Below are 18,111 nucleotides of genomic sequence, written 5' to 3' on the forward strand. Positions count from 1 at the left end.
CTGGCTCACGGGCATCCCTAGCATCCCACATGTATCATTCACATACCCTCCCACTCTGCAGCCGGCTCTCTGTGTTCCTGAAAGTAGTGGTGAGAGCAAGCTTTGGAATTCTCCAATCTGTGTACCAGGGAGAGAACACAAACTTGAGCCATAGTGCCACCTTTGGGAAGACAAAAGAGAGGCTGTCAGCACTCGGTCTGGTGCATTGCAGGATTGAGAGAAAGCATACAAGCTTAAGAATTCTGCCACAAGAGGGAATAAGAAGCATGGAACAAGTGTATCCATAGAAGGTCTGAGAAAGCCCCAGAATCTCTAACAGGGCTGATGGAAGATATTTCTCCCCAGAAGGCAGTTAGTAAAGTCTGGAGGAGCTGACTGATACTTCAAATGTGAAGACAGCAACACAAAATTCTAAGGAACATGCAAAACCAAAGAAACATGACACCACCGAAGGATCACAGACTTTTAGTAACTGAACTCAACGACATGGAGATCTATAGTTACCTGATGAAGAATTCAAAAATAGCTGTTTTAAAGAAACTTGAGAAGATACAGACAATTCAACAAAATCATGAACACAATACAAACAAAATGTGAAGTTTGACAAAGAGCTAGAAATCATCAAAAAGAACCAAACAGAAATTTTGGAGCTGAAGAATTTAATGAATGAAAAGAAAAAGAAAAAAATGCAGTGGAGGGCATAAATGGACCAAGCAGAATAAAGAATCTGTGAAAGAGAAGACAGGAAACTTGAAATTATAGTCAGAGGAAAACAAATAAGAAATAATGAAAAAGAGTTAAGAAAGCCTGTGTGATCTAGGGGATGTGTTCAAAACCAATTAATGGATTTTGATATTCCAGAAGAAGTGAGGGAGAAGGGGAAAGAAAGCAGAAAGCTTATTTAATGAAATAGTGATTGGGGAGAGATTTCGATATTCAAGTTCATGAACCTCACAGGTCACCAAACAAACCAAACCTAAGGAGATCTTCTCTATGACATATTACAATAAAACTGCCAAAAGTCAAAGACAAAGAGAAACTAGAAATCTATAACAGGAGGAAAGCTTGGAAATTCACAAATATGTTGAAATTAACAACACATTCTTGAACAATCAGTGAGTCAAAGAAGAAAAACAAAGAGAAATTAAAAAAATATCTAGAAACAAATGAAAATGGAAGCACAACATACCAAAACCTGTGGGATTCTGTAAAAGCAGTTCTAGGATGGAAGATCTAGCAAAAAGCAGTTCTAGCAATGTAGTTTTCTACACTAAGAAGAAAGAAAGCTCTTAAATAAACAACCTAACTTCATACGTCAAGGGACTAAGAGAAAGAACAAACTAAGCTCAAAGTTAGCAGAAGGAAGGAAATATCAAAGAGCAGAGCAGAAATTGAGACCAGAAGAACAATAGAAAAGTAGACAAGATCAACAAAACTAAGAGCTGTTTTTTTTTTAAATAAACAAAATTGACAAATCTTTAGTTAGGCTAAGAAAAAAGACAGAGAACTAAAATAAAATCAGAAATGAAAGTGGAGACATTGCAACCAATACTGCAGAAATACAGAGGATCATAAGGGAGTACTGTGAGCAATTATACACCAACAAATTGGATAACCTATAAGACGTGGACACATTCCTGGAAACATAAAACTTACCAAGTCCAAATCATGAAGAAAGAGAAAATCTGAACAGTTCAATAATGAGTACAGTGATTGAATCAGTACTAAAAAACCTCCCAACAAGAAAAAGCCCAGGACCAGATGGTTTCACGTATGAACTCTAGCAAACAATTAAGGACGAATTAAGGCCAATCCTTCTCAAACTCTTCAAAAAGTTTAAGTGGAGACAATAATCCTAAACTCATTTAATGAGGCCAGCATTACCCTGCTATCAAAGCCAGATAAGGATACTAAAAGTAAAGAAAACTATAGGCTATTTGATGAATATAGATGCAGAAATTCTCAAGAAAGCATTAGCAAACAGAATTCAACATCACATTAAAAGGATCATACACCATGATCAAGCAGGATTTATCCCTGGGTTGCAAGGATGCCTCAAATACACCAATCAACACGTTAATAGAATGAAGCATAAAAAAATCATGTGATCATCTTTGTAGATGCAGAAAAAACATTTGGCAAAATACAACATCCTTTTATGATAACTCAGTAAGTTGGATAAAGAAGAAACATACCTCAACATAAAAGCCATATATGATAAAATAACAGCTAACATCATACTCAGTGGTGAAAGGTTGAGAGTTTTTTCTCTAAAATCACAAACAAGACAGGTACACGCACTTTCACCACTCCTATTCAACACAGTACTGACAGTTGTAGCCAGAGCAGTCAGGCAAGATAAAGAAATAAAAGACATCCAAATTGGAAAAGAGAAGTAAAATGTCTTTGTTTGCAGATAGTCTCCACCAAAAAACTGTTAAACTAATAATTGAATTCAGTAAAGTTGCAGGGTGTAAAATCAACATAGAGAAATTTGTTATGTTTTTATACAGCAACAACGAACTATTTGAAAAAGAAATAAAGCAGTCATATTCACAGTAGCATCAAAGACAATAAAATGTTTAGGAATAAATTTAACCAAGGAAGTATAAAATCTGTACACTGAAAGCAATAAGACTTTGATGAAAGAAGTTGGAGAAGATGCAAATAAATGGAAGATATCCCACATTCTTGGATTGGAAGAATTAATATTGTTAAAATTTCCATACACTCCCCTAAACCATCTATAGATTCAGTGCAACCTCTATCAAAATTCCAATGGCATTTTCCAAAGAACTAGAAAAAACAATTCTAAAATTATTATGGAAGCACAAAAGATCTTGAATAGCCACAGCAATCCTGAGAAAGAATAACAAAGCTAGAGGCATCACACTTCTTGCTTCAAACTATACTACCAGGCTATACTAATTAAAACAATATGGCCTTGGCATAAAAATAGATACATAGACCAATGGAACAGAATTGAGAGCCCAGCTAATATTTGACAAGGGAGCCAAGAATGTTCAGTGGGGAAAGATAAGTGTCTTCAATAAATGGTGTTGGGAAAATACCATTTCTGTTTTTTCATTAATTATTTTTTTGTCTGGTTCTGATATCAGAGTAATGTTGCCCTTATATGGTGAGTTGAAAGTATTCCCTCTTCAATTTTCTGAGTTTCTGTAAAACTGATGCTAATTCTTCCCTAAATATTTGGTAGAATTCACCAGTGAAACCATCTGAACTAGAATTTTCTTTGTGGAAAAGTTTTTGACTACACTTTCTATTTCTTTAATAGATATAGGCTATTTAGGTAATCTAGGTCTTCTTAAATTTACTTGAGTATTTTTTTATTTCTAACAAGGTATATAAATTGTTGAAATTTTGGTGTAATGTTGTTAGTGATAATCATTTACTATCATTTTAATATTGTAGGATTGTGGCTATGCTTCTTTCATTGTGTTATTGTGATTTGTGGCTTTTCTCCCCCTCGCCCTCTTATTAGTATTGTCAGAATTAATCAATTTTTTAAATCTCAAAGAACCAGCTTTTTTATTGCTTTTTCTCAATCTTCTGTTTTCTATTTTTTCACTTCTATCTTTATTATTTCCTTTATTCTGCTAATTTTAAGTTTAATTTTCTCTTTTTCTGTTTTCTTAGGTTAGAACTTGAGGTCCTTCAAGATCTTTTTTTCTTTCCTAATATAGATTGGTTAATACTATGACTTTCCTTCTAACCTTTCTTCTTTTTTTATATAGGCATTTAGTGCTATGAATTTTCCTTTAAGGATTCCTTTAGCTTCATCCACAAAATTTTGATGTTTCCATTTTCTTTTAGTTTAAGGCACTTTCTAATCCCACAAAAATAGCTTTATTGAGGTGTAATTCATGTACCATACAGTCACCCACTTGTACTACACAATTCAGTGATTTTTAGTATATGCATATTATATGCAACCATCACTACAGTCATTTAATTTTACTTTAGATTTTTCTTTGACCTATGATTATTGATAAGTGTATTACTTAGTTTCCAAGTACAGTTGACTCTTGAACAACATGGTTTGAACAGTACAGGTCCACTGATACTTTTTTTTTTTTAAATAGTAAAAATATTACAGTACTACATGATTCGATTCAAGGTTGGTTGAATCCAAGGACGCAGAATGCGTATAGAGAAACCATATGTATGGAGGGTTGACTCTTAAGTTATATGCAGATTTTTGACTGCACAGAGGTTTGGGACCCCTAACTCCCTTGTTCAAGGGCCACCTGTATTTAGAGATTATTCAGATATTTAGAGATTATTCAGATACCTTCATGTTATTGATTTCCACTTTAATTCTATTGTAGCAAAAAACATACTTTGTATGGTTTGAATCCTTTTAAATTTATTGACTTGTTTTACTGCTCAGAGAATGGTCTATATTGGTAAACGTTCTGTTTGCATTTGAACGAAATGTGTATTTTGCTGTTTGGGTAGTGTGTTTTTTAAATGTCAGGTCAAGTTGATTGATTTTTTTTTTTAATGTCTTTGCTGATTTTCTTCCTACTTCTTTTATGAATTATTGAGTGAAGGGTACTGAATATACCTATCACATTGTGGGTTTGTCTACTTTTCCTTTTATTTCTGTCAGTTTTACTTCATATATTTCAACTGTATTAGATATGTAATGTTTAGCATTGTTTTATTCTCTTGCTGCTTTATTGACTGTTGTTATAAAACCCTTTTAATCTCTGCTCTGAAAGGTAATGTTTCATATCAATATAAGTTGCTCCCACTTTTTATTAAACATCTTTATTGAGGTTTTCTTCACATACCATAAAATTCACCCATATAAGTGAACAGTTAGGTTGGAGCATTAGCTGCCTCCAGTAGGTTGATGATTTCCAAATCCATGTCTTCAGACCTGGACGTCTTAACCTGTGTGCTTTGCTGACCTTTTAAACTTAGCGTGTCTAAAAACCATACTTAATAATTCTTTCTTACTCTTTACCTTTATTCCAAGTCACCTGTCCTCTAGTCTCTGTCTAGTTAATGGTACTCTTTTTTATTTAGTCACTATAGTGAAAACCTATCATCCTTAAGTTCTTTTCCGTTTCACGTTTAATCATTTACCTAAACTTACTTACTGGTCTTGACTTTCTAAGGTCACTGATATTTGGTTCTTCTTCTCCATATCTACTCTAGATGGATTTTATTAGTTTTTGGTCATTTTTTGCCTGGGTGGCTGCTGTGATCACCTAACTCCCTTTCATACTGCCAGCCTTGTATCATCTCCCTTTCTACCTCCTCCCCTAAGTCAATCCTGAGGAGGTGTTTTTCTGAAGATTTAAGTACAGGTATGCCATTTTTAATTAGAAGTACTTTAATGGTTTGCTTTTGTCCTCAGGTTGCAACACAAGCTCTATTCATGATTGAGCTTTTGTCTTCTCTGTCTTCCTTATTACACCCAGTCTATGCTACTGCACCCTTCTCCACCCTGCATACTATACCCTAGTGGCCCTACCAACTTATTTCCTAACTGGTGTATTGTGTCGCTTCTTCCATATCTTTGTACACTATCCCTTCTCTACTTAGTATGTCCTTATATTCTTGATCTGCCTGGCAAACTTGTTTTTTTCCTTTTAATTTCTATTTGAAGATCATGCCTTTCTAATGCCATTTCCTATGTAAATCTGTTTTCAGGTTGTACTCGTGTGCTTATTAAAAAATGCCTATGGTGTTAGATACCTCTTCTATCTAACTTGTGGTCCCCTGGTACCTCACCTGTAGTTATTTACTTCCTCTGCTGTGATCTTCCTGTTTGGTGCTTACTTTGTTTACATATTATTAGATTGTGAACTCCTGTGGGCAAATAATGCGTCTTATTTTTCTTATATTCCCTGCATGTAGCTCAATGCCACTCACATTTGGTAAATATTTGTTGATTATCATTGAGTTAGGCTGAAGTTAATTCAATGACTGATAACTATTTAACCTGAAATTACCATTAATTCAAACTAAAATCCCCTAAAACCTAAGTTAGATTAATCTGTAACAGCTCTTTACGTAAATAAAATCTTTTAATAGACACATAAATGACCTGTATCTAACTAAATTTAAGATAGAGACAGTGAGTTTGTGTTGATGGTTCATCAACTGCTTTATTAAAGTGGGAACACTAAAGAAGTTGGTATTTTGTGTGAGCTACATGACCAGAGTAATTGGATTTGGTGTAGAAGCTGAGGGTCAGTGAATTTCTCTGTGCTTCACCTTGAATTGCTTTCATCCTCTTTCAGGTGGCTGACAATTACTCCTATTGAGAAACAGTTGGACTTTTCTATTAACATGTTTTCTTAAGAATGGGATTCACTCTTACAGAATTTGTGAGCCCAAGTGTGATAGAATTTGTGTTGTTTGGTTCTTAACTATAAATCAGTACACCAGAAGAATACATGATTTTGCTTAAAAGGGTAAGGTAACATTCAGAAAGTCCTTTGTTATTTATATGACAATGTTATTCTGTGCAAATGGGATATATTAATTTGCTATTGCAAATCATCTTAAGACTGTATTTGTGAACAACTCCCTTATAATGGTTGATACCTCTTGGTTACTTTGAGTTTAAAGAGTTATTCATGACGTTGAAGGAGTGACATTTCTCTTTGGAAGGGCTTAATTCCTTTAGGCACTTGCTGCTGAGCTCTGTAGAATACTGTTATTTGAGTATTTTCTGTACTGGTTGCTCACTTTGCTATAGTTGTTTCCTAAAACCATTCTTGGCCTATACTTGTACATAGTAGCTATTTACATAACTGTTTCAACTATTTTTGTTGTGCTTTCCTGGATCCTCTGAAATATCTTTAGGGTGTTATTAAAATTTAGGGTGTTTGAAGGTTATTTAGTATCTAACCTTGTTATTAAAAGCAAGGGCCATTGTATGGGCATTGTCTTATCTTTTAAAAGATAGAATTACATTGTTGATTTATTCAGCATTTTTAAAAAAGTCACTTCATAGGGGCTTTGGTGAGTTTTCATAGAATTTGGAGATTAGTAAGAGTCAATTTAGTAAAATTCCCTTATAATGGTTGAGGGCAGTTAATATATGCCAAAGTCTTTAAGGGCTCTCATGTTTCTTAAATCTAGGTCAAAGAACGGGGCCTGGAAATCTTAGCAGTGAAATAATGGATGTGAATGAAAGCTGATGTAAAAAGTGTTTCTATTGATATGAGGAAAGAATGTTATCAACAGAAGTTTAAATGCTTGGAGACTAGAAAGATGAGACCCAATGAGTAGGAAGAGAAGGAGATTACTGAGGACCTTCTGTCTGTTAGATAGTTTCTTTCCCTGCCTTGTTGTACTTTTATTTATAATAATTTGTAGATTCTTTGGATTTTCTATATAAAAAGCATGTTATACAAGGCATTTTTTTGGAACTTTAATTTTTTTCTTACATATATATATATATTTAAAAATTTATTTTTGGCTGCATTGGGTATTCGCTGCTGCACGTGAGGGACTTTCTCTAGTTGCAGCGAGCAGGGGCCACTCCTCATTGTGGTGCGCAGGCCTCTCATTGTGGTGGCCTCTCCTGTTGTGGAGCACGGGCTCTAGGTGTGAGGGCCTCAGTAGTTGTGCCGAGTGGGCTCAGTAGTTGTGGCTCATGGGCCCAGCCGCTCCGTAGCATGTGGGATCCTCCCGGACCAGGGCTCAAACCCGTGTCTCCTGCATTGACAGGCAGATTCCTAACCACTGCGCCACCAGGGGAGCCCTTTTTCTTATATTTTAATCTTACTTTCGTCTCTTGTTTTACTTTGCTGGCTAGAAGTACAATCAGATAGAAGTGTGATAGTGAGCATCCTTATTTGTTTCTCTCATTTTGAAGGAAATGATTCTAAAGTTTCACTATGAGGAATGATATTTGCTGTAGGTATTGCAAGATATCTTTTATTAGATTGAAGTTCTCTTTTTCTCCTTTGCTGTAGAGTTTTAAGAATGGGTGTTGAATTTTGTCACTTTTCTGTTTCTACTTTGTACAGTTTTTCTTTAAATGTGGATAGAATTTTCTGATGTTAAACTAGTCTCACTTCTGGGATAAGTCCAATTAGTTATGATGAATTTTTTTTTCCATTTTTTAAATGTTACTGATAACTTTGCTAATATTAAAAAAAAATCTGTGTTCATGAATGAGCTTAGCCTGTGATTGTCCTTATTCCATGGTAATCATTCAGTTCTGTTTTGAGCATGTTAAATTAGAGGTGTTTGACAATGTCTTACATGATGTTAGATATTTGGATCTGGAGTACTTAGTAACGTGGAAAAGGCTGACTATGAATATTTTGATATAATAGCTGAGGAAATACAGCTGGATGATGTTGAGTAGGAAGGTATATAGAGCAAGAACAGAAATGAGGATGGAATACAACATTTTGGGGGTGCATCGATGATGGTAAAGCCAATAATTAGAGGCTTGTTGGAAAGGCAGGTGTGAGAGAGAGGGAGTTCAAAGGAAGGAAAAACTTAGCTATCGGTTTTTAACTGTGGTGGATAGAAGAGATGTGAGGTTAGAGAAAGTGGAAACAGCAAATGTAGTACTCTTTGAAAAAGTATCATGGTAAAAGGAAGGAGGGGGCCACCAATGAAGGTAGAGCTGGAGGCAGTTTTGAGGGAAGTTTTTATTTATGTAATTTTATAAGGGTGGATGAGACTTCATGTTTGTAGGTGAAGAGTAAAACTCTAGTAAAGAAGGATGCAGTGAATATAAAAGGGAAATGTATATTCACCTAAGTCTTTGCCAAACAATATTTCAATGTAATTTTATCTATTATTCTATAATCTAGGATTGTATTTGTCTTTCAGATTGTTTCCAAACATGATTTATTTAAACACTGTAATTGGAGAAGGAAATCTTTTACTTGGTTAGTTTATTTCTGGCAAATCAGCCCTCAGATACTAACGAGAGTCTCAGGGAAAGAGAACATCTAGGGTGGAGAGTGGCTCAGTAAAGACTAGGTCATTCACCAGCCATAAAAATCACAAAATAATAGTGGCTTAAGCTTAAACAAAGTAGAAGTCTGTTTCTGATCTATAGGGCAGTTTCAATTAGGGAAGCTGAAAAATAGAATTTTTATTTTGCAGGAGCATATGCTTAGCTTAAAATTGTGGGCTCTAAGACTAAGGAGGAAGGGAGCAAGATATTGAGAGAAAGGTATCAGTGGCTACACAGTAGAGACAATCTCTTAAATAAAATTCATCTTTTAGTGTGAAAGGCAGTACTTGCATAGTTTAAGAAGTCAAAATGCACGTGTTTGTACCTAGGCTCTCTACTTAATAGCTCTGTGACCCTGAGCAAATTCCTTTTTCTCTTTGTGCTTTAGTGTTTCCCTAATGAGATGGAGAACAGTGTTAAATATAAGGTGCCTCATAAATTGGTATGAGAATTAAATAAGATAATCTAAGTAGTTGACTAAGTCAGTGCCTGGTATATCTAACCCAACAACAATTATTAGTTTTGTCATTTGCCTTTGATTTTCAAGGATCAAGGGTGTGTGGAAGGAAAAAACAAAACCAAAACAAAATGAGACAACAACAACAACTAAAAAAAAACCCCAAATGTAATATTACTTATGGGATATCAAAAAGTAATTTAACTATTACACATAGGATATAATTGAAAAAGTAATTTCAAATCTCATGAGAACCTGTAGATTTAAGATTAGATTTATTTTTGGAAGCCTTGGATGGTACCCAGAGTTAGCCAAACTGCAAAGTTTGAGGGCACAGTCCTTCGCAAGACCACCCTTACTTTGGATACCACCTGAAATTTCAGGGGACTCCCAAAGCCACCCTCAGGTTTGATAATTTGCTAGGGCTCACAAAACTCACTGAAAGTTATCACACTCATGAAAGGATTATAGATTACAGAGAAAGGATGGAGTTTAAAATCAGCCAAGGGAAAGAAGCACATAGGATAAATTCCAGGAAGGTTCCAAATGTGGAGCTTTTGGTTTCCTCTTCTTGTAAAGTCAGGACATTACTCTCCCAGCATCAATGTGTGACAGTATGTGTTGCCACGCACCTAAGCTCACGTGAGCTTTGGCGTCCAGAGTTTTCAAGGCATGATAAATTGATTTCCCATGTAGTTGAACTCAGTCTCCATGTTGGCTCATACTTTTAGACCCAGAACCCTTACCCTAAGCTGTATCGTTGGATTTTTTTTAGCATAGCTAGCCCCCACCCTAGGACTATTGGATGTAGCCAACCCCATCCTAAAATCTGGTGTGGCCAGCACCCACCATAAACAAGGACACTTCTATGAAGTTTGACAGATTACCTCCCAGAAGCTGAGGACAAGGCCAGACTTCTCTTTGGGCAAGGCCAAATTCTTTACTACATAGAAAGATATAAGGCACTGATGAAAAGCAAGAGACATTTGCATATGAAAGTTCAACATGATTATCTGTTGAAGATATCAAAGTTAAAAAAAAAATCTTAAAAACATGTAAGTAAAAGAAAGATCATTCAGGTGAAAATAAACATCCAAAACATTTGATCCAGCTGGTGTAATTTAAAATCTAGAAATTTGGGCACTAAAACAAAATTTGAGGAGCTCCTTGAAAAGAGATCAAAATGAAAATAAAAATTTGAGATATATAGGGGAAAAAACTAGAAAGAAAACTCATGGTGCTACTAAATGATTATTGTGGAAAGATGTTCTTAAGGAAGAAAGGAAAAGCAGGAATAAAGTGCATTCTTTGGTAAGTTGTGGGGATTGCTGCATTCACTTGTAATTTGAAACAAAGAGGTTGGAGGATTTGATATAATTAATGGTTTATGTTTGTATAGAAGATTACAATTTTGTTAAATACTTGTACTTACATTGGATAAGTGTAGCCAAGTGTATTAGGATAGTATTATTTGTTTTCCTATTTTTATTGAAGAAAGTACTGGTGTTAGAGGTTTTTGAGTGATTTGTGCCAGGTTGCTGAGTGAGTTTGGGTCAGAGCTGGAACTGGAATCCTTGTTTCCTGACTTTTTGCTTAAGTACTTCTACTTCAAGTACTTTTTTCCCAACTACAAAATGATTCTTCTTGGATCTGTTCTCTAGGCCTAGGCACAATGTTTTCTGTTGGTAAGGAGGGGGAGGGGGATTGGAAGGCGATTGGGTGGTACCTACCTGTATTTACCTTGGTTATCTTATCTAAGACTTTATTCAGCACCTGTCTGCTGCTGATGCCCTCATCTGCCTGTCTCCTGAACAGATCAGCCTAGGATTATCCTTGGATGCACACTGGGGCCAACCTTGGCTCCTCTCTGCCATACTTTTTTTATATCCAGTCTGTCTGCAGGCCCTAGGGACTTCTTCTTGCTACTCGAATGACCTTGTTTGTCCCTGACTCTCTGGCTCTGCTGTGATTCCTCTTCTTTTCTCTGTTTTCCTCATCAGCACCTTTTCACAGCAAGGTATCCAATTTTCTTTTTCTCTAAATATTTAACATTTTATTTTAAATACTAGGCTGTGAATTGATTTTTTTCTCTCTTGATATACAGTTCTGTGATTTTCAGCACATGTTCACATTTGTGTAACCACTGAAATAGGATATATAACAATGCTATAATCCAGAAAAACTGACCTGTATTATTCCCTTATAGTTAACCTCTCCCCTTATCCATAACTTGTGTCATCCACTAATATAGTCATCATCCCTCTATTTTTGTCTTTTTGAGAATGTCAAGTAAAAGGAATCATATAGAATGTAACTTGAGACTGTCTCCTTTCACTGACATAATACCTTTGAAATGCATTCAAGTTGTGTGTACGAATAGTTTCTTTTTATTGCTGAGTAGTAGTCCCATAGTGTGGCTATACCACAGTATAAACAGTGGTTTGTTTAACCATTTACTTGTTGAAAGACATAAGGGTTGCTTCCAGTTTTTGCCTGTTATGAGTAAAGCTGCTATAAACATTTTTGTATAGGATGCCCCCCTCCCAATTTTTGAAATTGTGGTAAAATATGCATAACATAAAATTTACCATCTTAACTATTTTTACTTGTACAGTTCAGTGGTATTAAATACATTCATATTGTTGTGCAACTGTCACCACTATCCATCTCCAGAACTCTTTTCACCTTGCTAAACTGAAACTCTATACCCATTAAACAATAACTGCCAATTTTTTCTTTTCTCCCAGCCTCTTGCAACCACCATTCTACTTTCTGTCTCTATGATTTTGACTACCCTAAGAATCTCATATAATTGGTATCATATAGTATTTGTCTTTTTGTAACTGGCTTGTGTATAGGTTTTTGTGTGAACATAAGCCTTAATTTCTCTGGGATAAATTTCCAGGGTAATTGCAGGATTCTGTGATAGTTACATGTTTAGTTTTTAAAGAAACTGCTAAACTTTTCCAAAGTGACTATACTGTTTTACAATCTCGCCAGTAATGTTGTAAGTCCAGAGTTTAAATTCAATTTCTGGAGAGGTAAGTTTGGTGACCTCCTTAGAGTCTCAGTCATCATTGGATGATTTGGAAAATAGTAACTACCACTCCTGTATCCGTTCACGTGGATTGGGGTGGAGGTGGAGAAAAGATTCAGGGCTGGGTAGAAACACAGTAGGTATCTACAGCAGTAGTAGTTTACAAACCTATATGCACACCAGAATCATCAGAGGAGCTCTTAATAATACAAATTATGGGTCTCGTAGAGACCTGCTAAATTGGAATCTGTATTTTTAACAAGGGCTCAAGAGAATTTTAAGTGGTCATGTTCACATCAGTTGTACCATTGTGTTATAAGATCTATGGAATTTCCAAAATTTTAGAAGTGTATGATGTATATTTAACAAAAAATTTCCCATCCTCTTATCTTTTCTGCTTCTCTCTCTTTCTTTGACCCTATGTTTATGTTTTGTCCCCTCTTCACATCAGCTTATGAAATGCTGTTATTTATTTATTTACTTAAGCTTTTTTCTTTATTTTTAATTGAAATGTAGTTGATTTACAATGTTGTGGTAGTTTCTGGTGTACAGCAAAATGATTCTCTTATACATATATATATTCTTTTTCATATTGTTTTCCATTATGGTTTATTATAGGATATTGAATATAGTTCTCTGTATTATACTGTAGGACTTTGTTGTTTTTTGGTCCCCTCTTGATACTTACTTCTATTTTTTATTTTCTCTCCCCCATCTAGTTTTTCACTGGTCTCTCTTTTCTCTCTCTCTCTCTCTCTCTGTCTTTTTCTCCCTCATGTGTCTGCTAATAAGTTATTGATTGCTATTTTCTGTTTTCACTTGGCCCTTAAATTGTAACTTTCTAGGTTCCCTTTTTCTCCACTGTGTGAGGTGGTTGCTCTTCAGCATCTAGAGCTCATTTTCTTTCTCATACTAAGATATATTTATCCTCTTCTTCAGGCAGGTAGATCCAAGTCTCTCTCATGGATCATTCTTTTTAATGGCAGGAGTAGAAAACAACTATCAGGGTTTGGTGGAGGAAACTTTAAGTTTTATGTTTATTTTTCTCCTCTTCTTATAGGGAAGAAGAAGAACGTTTGAGAAATAAAATTCGAGCTGATCATGAGAAGGCCCTGGAAGAAGCAAAAGAAAAATTAAAAAAGTCAAGAGAGGAAATCCGAGCAGAAATACAGACAGAGAAAAATAAGGTAGTCCAAGAAATGAAGACACAAGAGAGAAAGCCACTGCCAGCAGTTCCTGTACCAAACCTTATAGGAACACATGGTGGAGACCCAGAAGATAATGACCTAAGAGAGAAAAGGGACAAAATTAAAGAGGTAATAAGCTGAGATTTGTGATATGGGGTGGTTATGGATATGGATATGTGTTTGACTAGATTTAAATGATCTGTCTATCTATCTATCTATCTATCTATCTATCTATCTATCTATCTATCGGGCTGGCCAAAGGTTCCTTTGGTTTTTAAGTAAAAAAAAAAAGACACATTTTTCATTTTCACCAAGAACTTTATTGAATAATGTATTCACCGTTTTGTTCCACTACCTTCTGCCATTTTTCAGGCAACTTCATAATTCCATTTTCCAAAAACTTTTTATCTTTTTGAGCAAAGAACTATTCCAGGTGCTTTTTATAGTCTTACGGGGAATTGAAATTTTTTTCCATTAAGAGAATCGTGTATAGACTTAAATAAATGGAAATCGGAAGGTGCAATGTCTGGTGAACACGGTGGATGGATCAGAACTTCCCAGCCAAGCTGTAACAGTTTTTGCCTGGTCATCAAAGAAGCATGTGGTCTTGGGTTATCCTGATTGAAGACTATGCATTTTCTGTTGACTAATTCCGGATGCTTTTTGTTGAGTGCTGCTTTCAGTTGGTCAAATTGGGAGCAGTACTTGTTGGAATTAATCATTTGGTTTTCCAGAAGGAGCTCATAATAGAGGACTCCCTTCCAATCCCACCATATACACAACGTCACCTTCTTTGGATGAAGACCGGCCTTTGGTGTGGTTGGTGGTGGTTCATTTTGCTTGTCCCATGATCTCTTCCATTCCACATTACTGTACAGTATCCACTTTTCATCGCCCATCACAATTTGTTTTCAAAACAGAACATTTTCATTATGTTTAAGTAGAGAATTACTATGCAGAAATATGGTCAAGAAGTTTTTTTTTGCGCTTAACTTATGTGGAACCCAGACATCAAAGCGATGAACATAACCAAGCTGGTGCAAATGATTTTCAATGCTTGATTTGGATATTTTGAGTATGTCGGCTATCTCCTGTGTGGTATAACATTGATTGTTCTCAGTTAATGTCTCGATTTGATTGCCATTAACTTCAACTGGTCTACCCAACCGTGGAGCATCGTCCAGCGAGAAATCTCCGACATGAACTTCACAAACCACTTTTGACATGTTTGATCAGTCACAGCACCTTCTCCATACACTGCACAAATCTTTTTTTGTGTTTCAGTTGCATTTTTACTTTTCTTGAAATAAGGCATTATATGCCCAAAATGTTGCTTTATTTCTTCCATCTTCAATATTAAAATGGTTGCACAAAAATTCACCAGTTTTGTTTTGTTTTTTTAATGCACACTGATATGAGATCTGTCACAATACAACCTAATAAAATTGTTTGGAATGAAGTTAAAGACAACTAAGTGCTACTAGAGCCATCTTACAGAAAAAACTGAATGAATCTTTTGGCCACCCAACCCAATATCTGCATCTATGGTGTCATATTTTGATCTTGTTTGTTTTGAGGTCAAAATTGTAGTTCAGTTTGCAAGTTGTCAGTAAGAGCTAAAACTCTTAATATCGATTATAATTATAGAATACTTAAAATTTTTGATATAATGTTGTTTGGACAGTTACATTACTCACCCTGTGTTCAGAGATCTTTTGATGTTCAGTATTTTATAAATAATGTAGGATAGATCCATAACAATTTATCATTTAATAAGAAATTTCTTAAGTGTTTAGTTACTAGGAACTCTTGCTAGATATTATGTAAATCTTCTCATAAACATGTTTCTGAAGAGTTAGCATTATGTCTGCCATCTTTCAAGGAACGCATTGTGATACCACTTAACCATACTGCAGATTAAGAACACATCCTTCCAAAGAGTCTCAATGGATTGAGGAGAAGGGAAGGATTGATTTCAACATTTTTGAAATTTCTTTTGGTCTCAGAAGTCTGTCAATTATTTGGAGATAAAGAGAGTACCCGAGGGAGAGGAAATCTAATGAATATTTTAGTAGAACTTTGTTAATTAGAACTCCTGCTAATTCTGGGTGGAGTTTGTAGTTGTACTGCTTATGAAGAAAAAGACTTTGTTAGAGTGTAATGGCATCAACAATATTTCATATCTATTCATCATAAAATAAGACAGTAAGTTTAGTTCAAATAGATATCTATTTGGATATATTCTAGTAATGAATATGGAAGATTTGCAGGTATTTTAAGTGTGGCCTTATGAATTGGTATAAAATATGTCCTCACCTTTGGATTCTATGTTTTATACTCAGGCTGCTTGAGACACTTTCTTTGGACAGTGTTGAGGACTTTGATACATTTCTTTTCAGATGCCTGACCTTTTTTTAGATGTCATTAGAATTTATTGAAATACTGTCTGATGTACATAATAATTCAGATAGGTAACAGTGTTAGGTAACAGTGTGTGTTGAGAGGACCCAAGACCACCCACAGGCTCAGTAATTCACTGGGAGTACTCACAGAACTTAGCAAAACTGTTGCATTCATGGTTTTGGTGTATTCAGCTGAAAATATACAGATTAAAATCAATAGAAAAGGCACATAGGACAAAGTCCAGTAGAGACCAGGTGCAAACTCCTAGTTGTCCTCTCCCAGTGGAATGATACGGATAGCGCTTAATTCTTCCAGAAATGATTTGTGGCAATGTGCACAGTGTATTGCCAACCAGGGAAGTTCACCCGAGCCTTGGTGTCCAGATTTTTTATCAAGAGTTCATTATGTAGGGTTGGCTAATCTTAGTTCTTCAGCCCCTCCAGAGATCATGCTGATACTGTGTGGTTCAAGGTCCCCATCATAAATCACGTTTTAGCATAAAACTATCTGACGTGGCCCAAGGCTTCAGGTAAACAAAGATACTCTTAACAGGCAGGATAATAAAGGTTTAGAGGTTATTTTCCAGGAGTCTGGTACAGGCCAGACCTTTTTTGAGGATGTGCAGGGTTTGGACAACCCAGACCTGCTAAGTGAATCCTATAGAGCATACCATATTATCCAGGGTTCTTTTAAATTAACATAAAACATATTAAGAATCCCTGTGTAGGCTCCTGTTAAACATTATGGTAACTGACTTAGTAAGCAGAGAAAGTTGGGATCTAAGCCTGCAGGGGAAGAAGCTAACAAGAGGCAAGGTGATGTGAATACCTGTAGAATATTTGAAAGTATCAAGAGTTAGAAACACCATTTACCTCTGAAGGCAGGGGTATAAAATAGAGCTGGAAAAGGATTATTTGAAAGCTTTTAAAGGAGCTCTTAACCTAGATCCCTAATTCTCTAGCCTAAGCATCCTAGCTGCTGTCCTCCCTTCCCCAAAAGAAGACCAAAAGTTTACTTTTGGATGGATGAATTATGGAAGATCTAGATTTTGGGAATACCAAGTATGGCTGAGGGGAAAGGGCAGAGGTCATTCTAAAAAGTGAAGTGGCCATAAAAAGAAAATAAACGAAATTGAGATATTTGTAGTGAGGTGGATGGACCTAGAGTCTGTCATACAAAGTGAAGTAAGTCAGAAAGAGAAAAACAATTACCGTATGCTAACACATATATATGGAATCTAACAACAACGACAACAAAAGTGGTCATGAAGAATCTAGAGGCAAGATGGGAGTAAAGACACAGAACTACTAGAGAATGGAGTTGAGGATACAGGGAGGGGGAAGGGTAAGCTGGGACAAAGTGAGAGAGTGGCATGGACATATATACACTACCAAACGTAAAACAGATAGCTAGTGGGAAGCAGCTGCATAGCACAGGGAGATCAGCTCGGTGCTTTGTGATCAACTGGGGGGTGGGATAGGGAGGGTGGGAGGGAGGGAGACGCAAGAGGGAAGAGATATGGGGACATATGTATATGTATAACTGATTCACTTTGTTATAAAGCAGAAACTAACACACCATTGTAAAGCAATTATACTCCAATAAAGATGTTTAAAAAAAAAAAGTGAAGCGAGTGGTGGGGTTGGAGGGAATTAAGTGAAAAATGGATTCCGAATATTGAGACTTTATCCGGCTCAACTCTTCAAATTCTGGCAGCCAGGTCTATTTTCAATAAGCAGGAAAATGAAGGACTTCTGTCTGGAGAGACTTGACTGGCCCAAGAGGAAAGACCTAGTCTATTCCTCAGTGAAACACCCCTGGGTTTCATCTGAGCTCCCTAAGCTGAGGCTCAGTCAACAAGTCTTGCCTCTTCACTGACAGCCTTTGATTATCTTGAAAGTGCTTCACTCATATGTGAAGAGCAAACCACGGATCACCAGACATGTAAGGAAAGTTTCTCACATGAGACAAATGGAAGAAAGGAATTTAGAGGATACAGAAACCATACAGGGAGCAGAATACATATATCAAAAAAGAATTAATATCTTTAGGATGCCAA

General features: G+C 35.9%; 1 protein-coding gene across 2 annotated transcripts in view; it reads left to right on the plus strand.

The window, feature by feature from the left end:
* The window catches only part of MAN1A2 (mannosidase alpha class 1A member 2), a 166,346-nt gene that overhangs the window by 37,331 nt on the left and 110,904 nt on the right, over positions 1 to 18,111 (plus strand). For both annotated transcript variants that reach the window (XM_059041343.2, XM_067034046.1), the window contains exon 2: positions 13,523 to 13,778. In XM_059041343.2, coding sequence (XP_058897326.1) covers positions 13,523 to 13,778 — 256 coding nt within the window. The remainder of the gene's footprint in view (positions 1 to 13,522; positions 13,779 to 18,111) is intronic.

The sequence above is a fragment of the Kogia breviceps genome, chromosome 1, assembly GCF_026419965.1.
Source record: "Kogia breviceps isolate mKogBre1 chromosome 1, mKogBre1 haplotype 1, whole genome shotgun sequence".
In the NCBI taxonomy this organism is placed as follows: Eukaryota; Metazoa; Chordata; class Mammalia; order Artiodactyla; family Physeteridae; genus Kogia; species Kogia breviceps.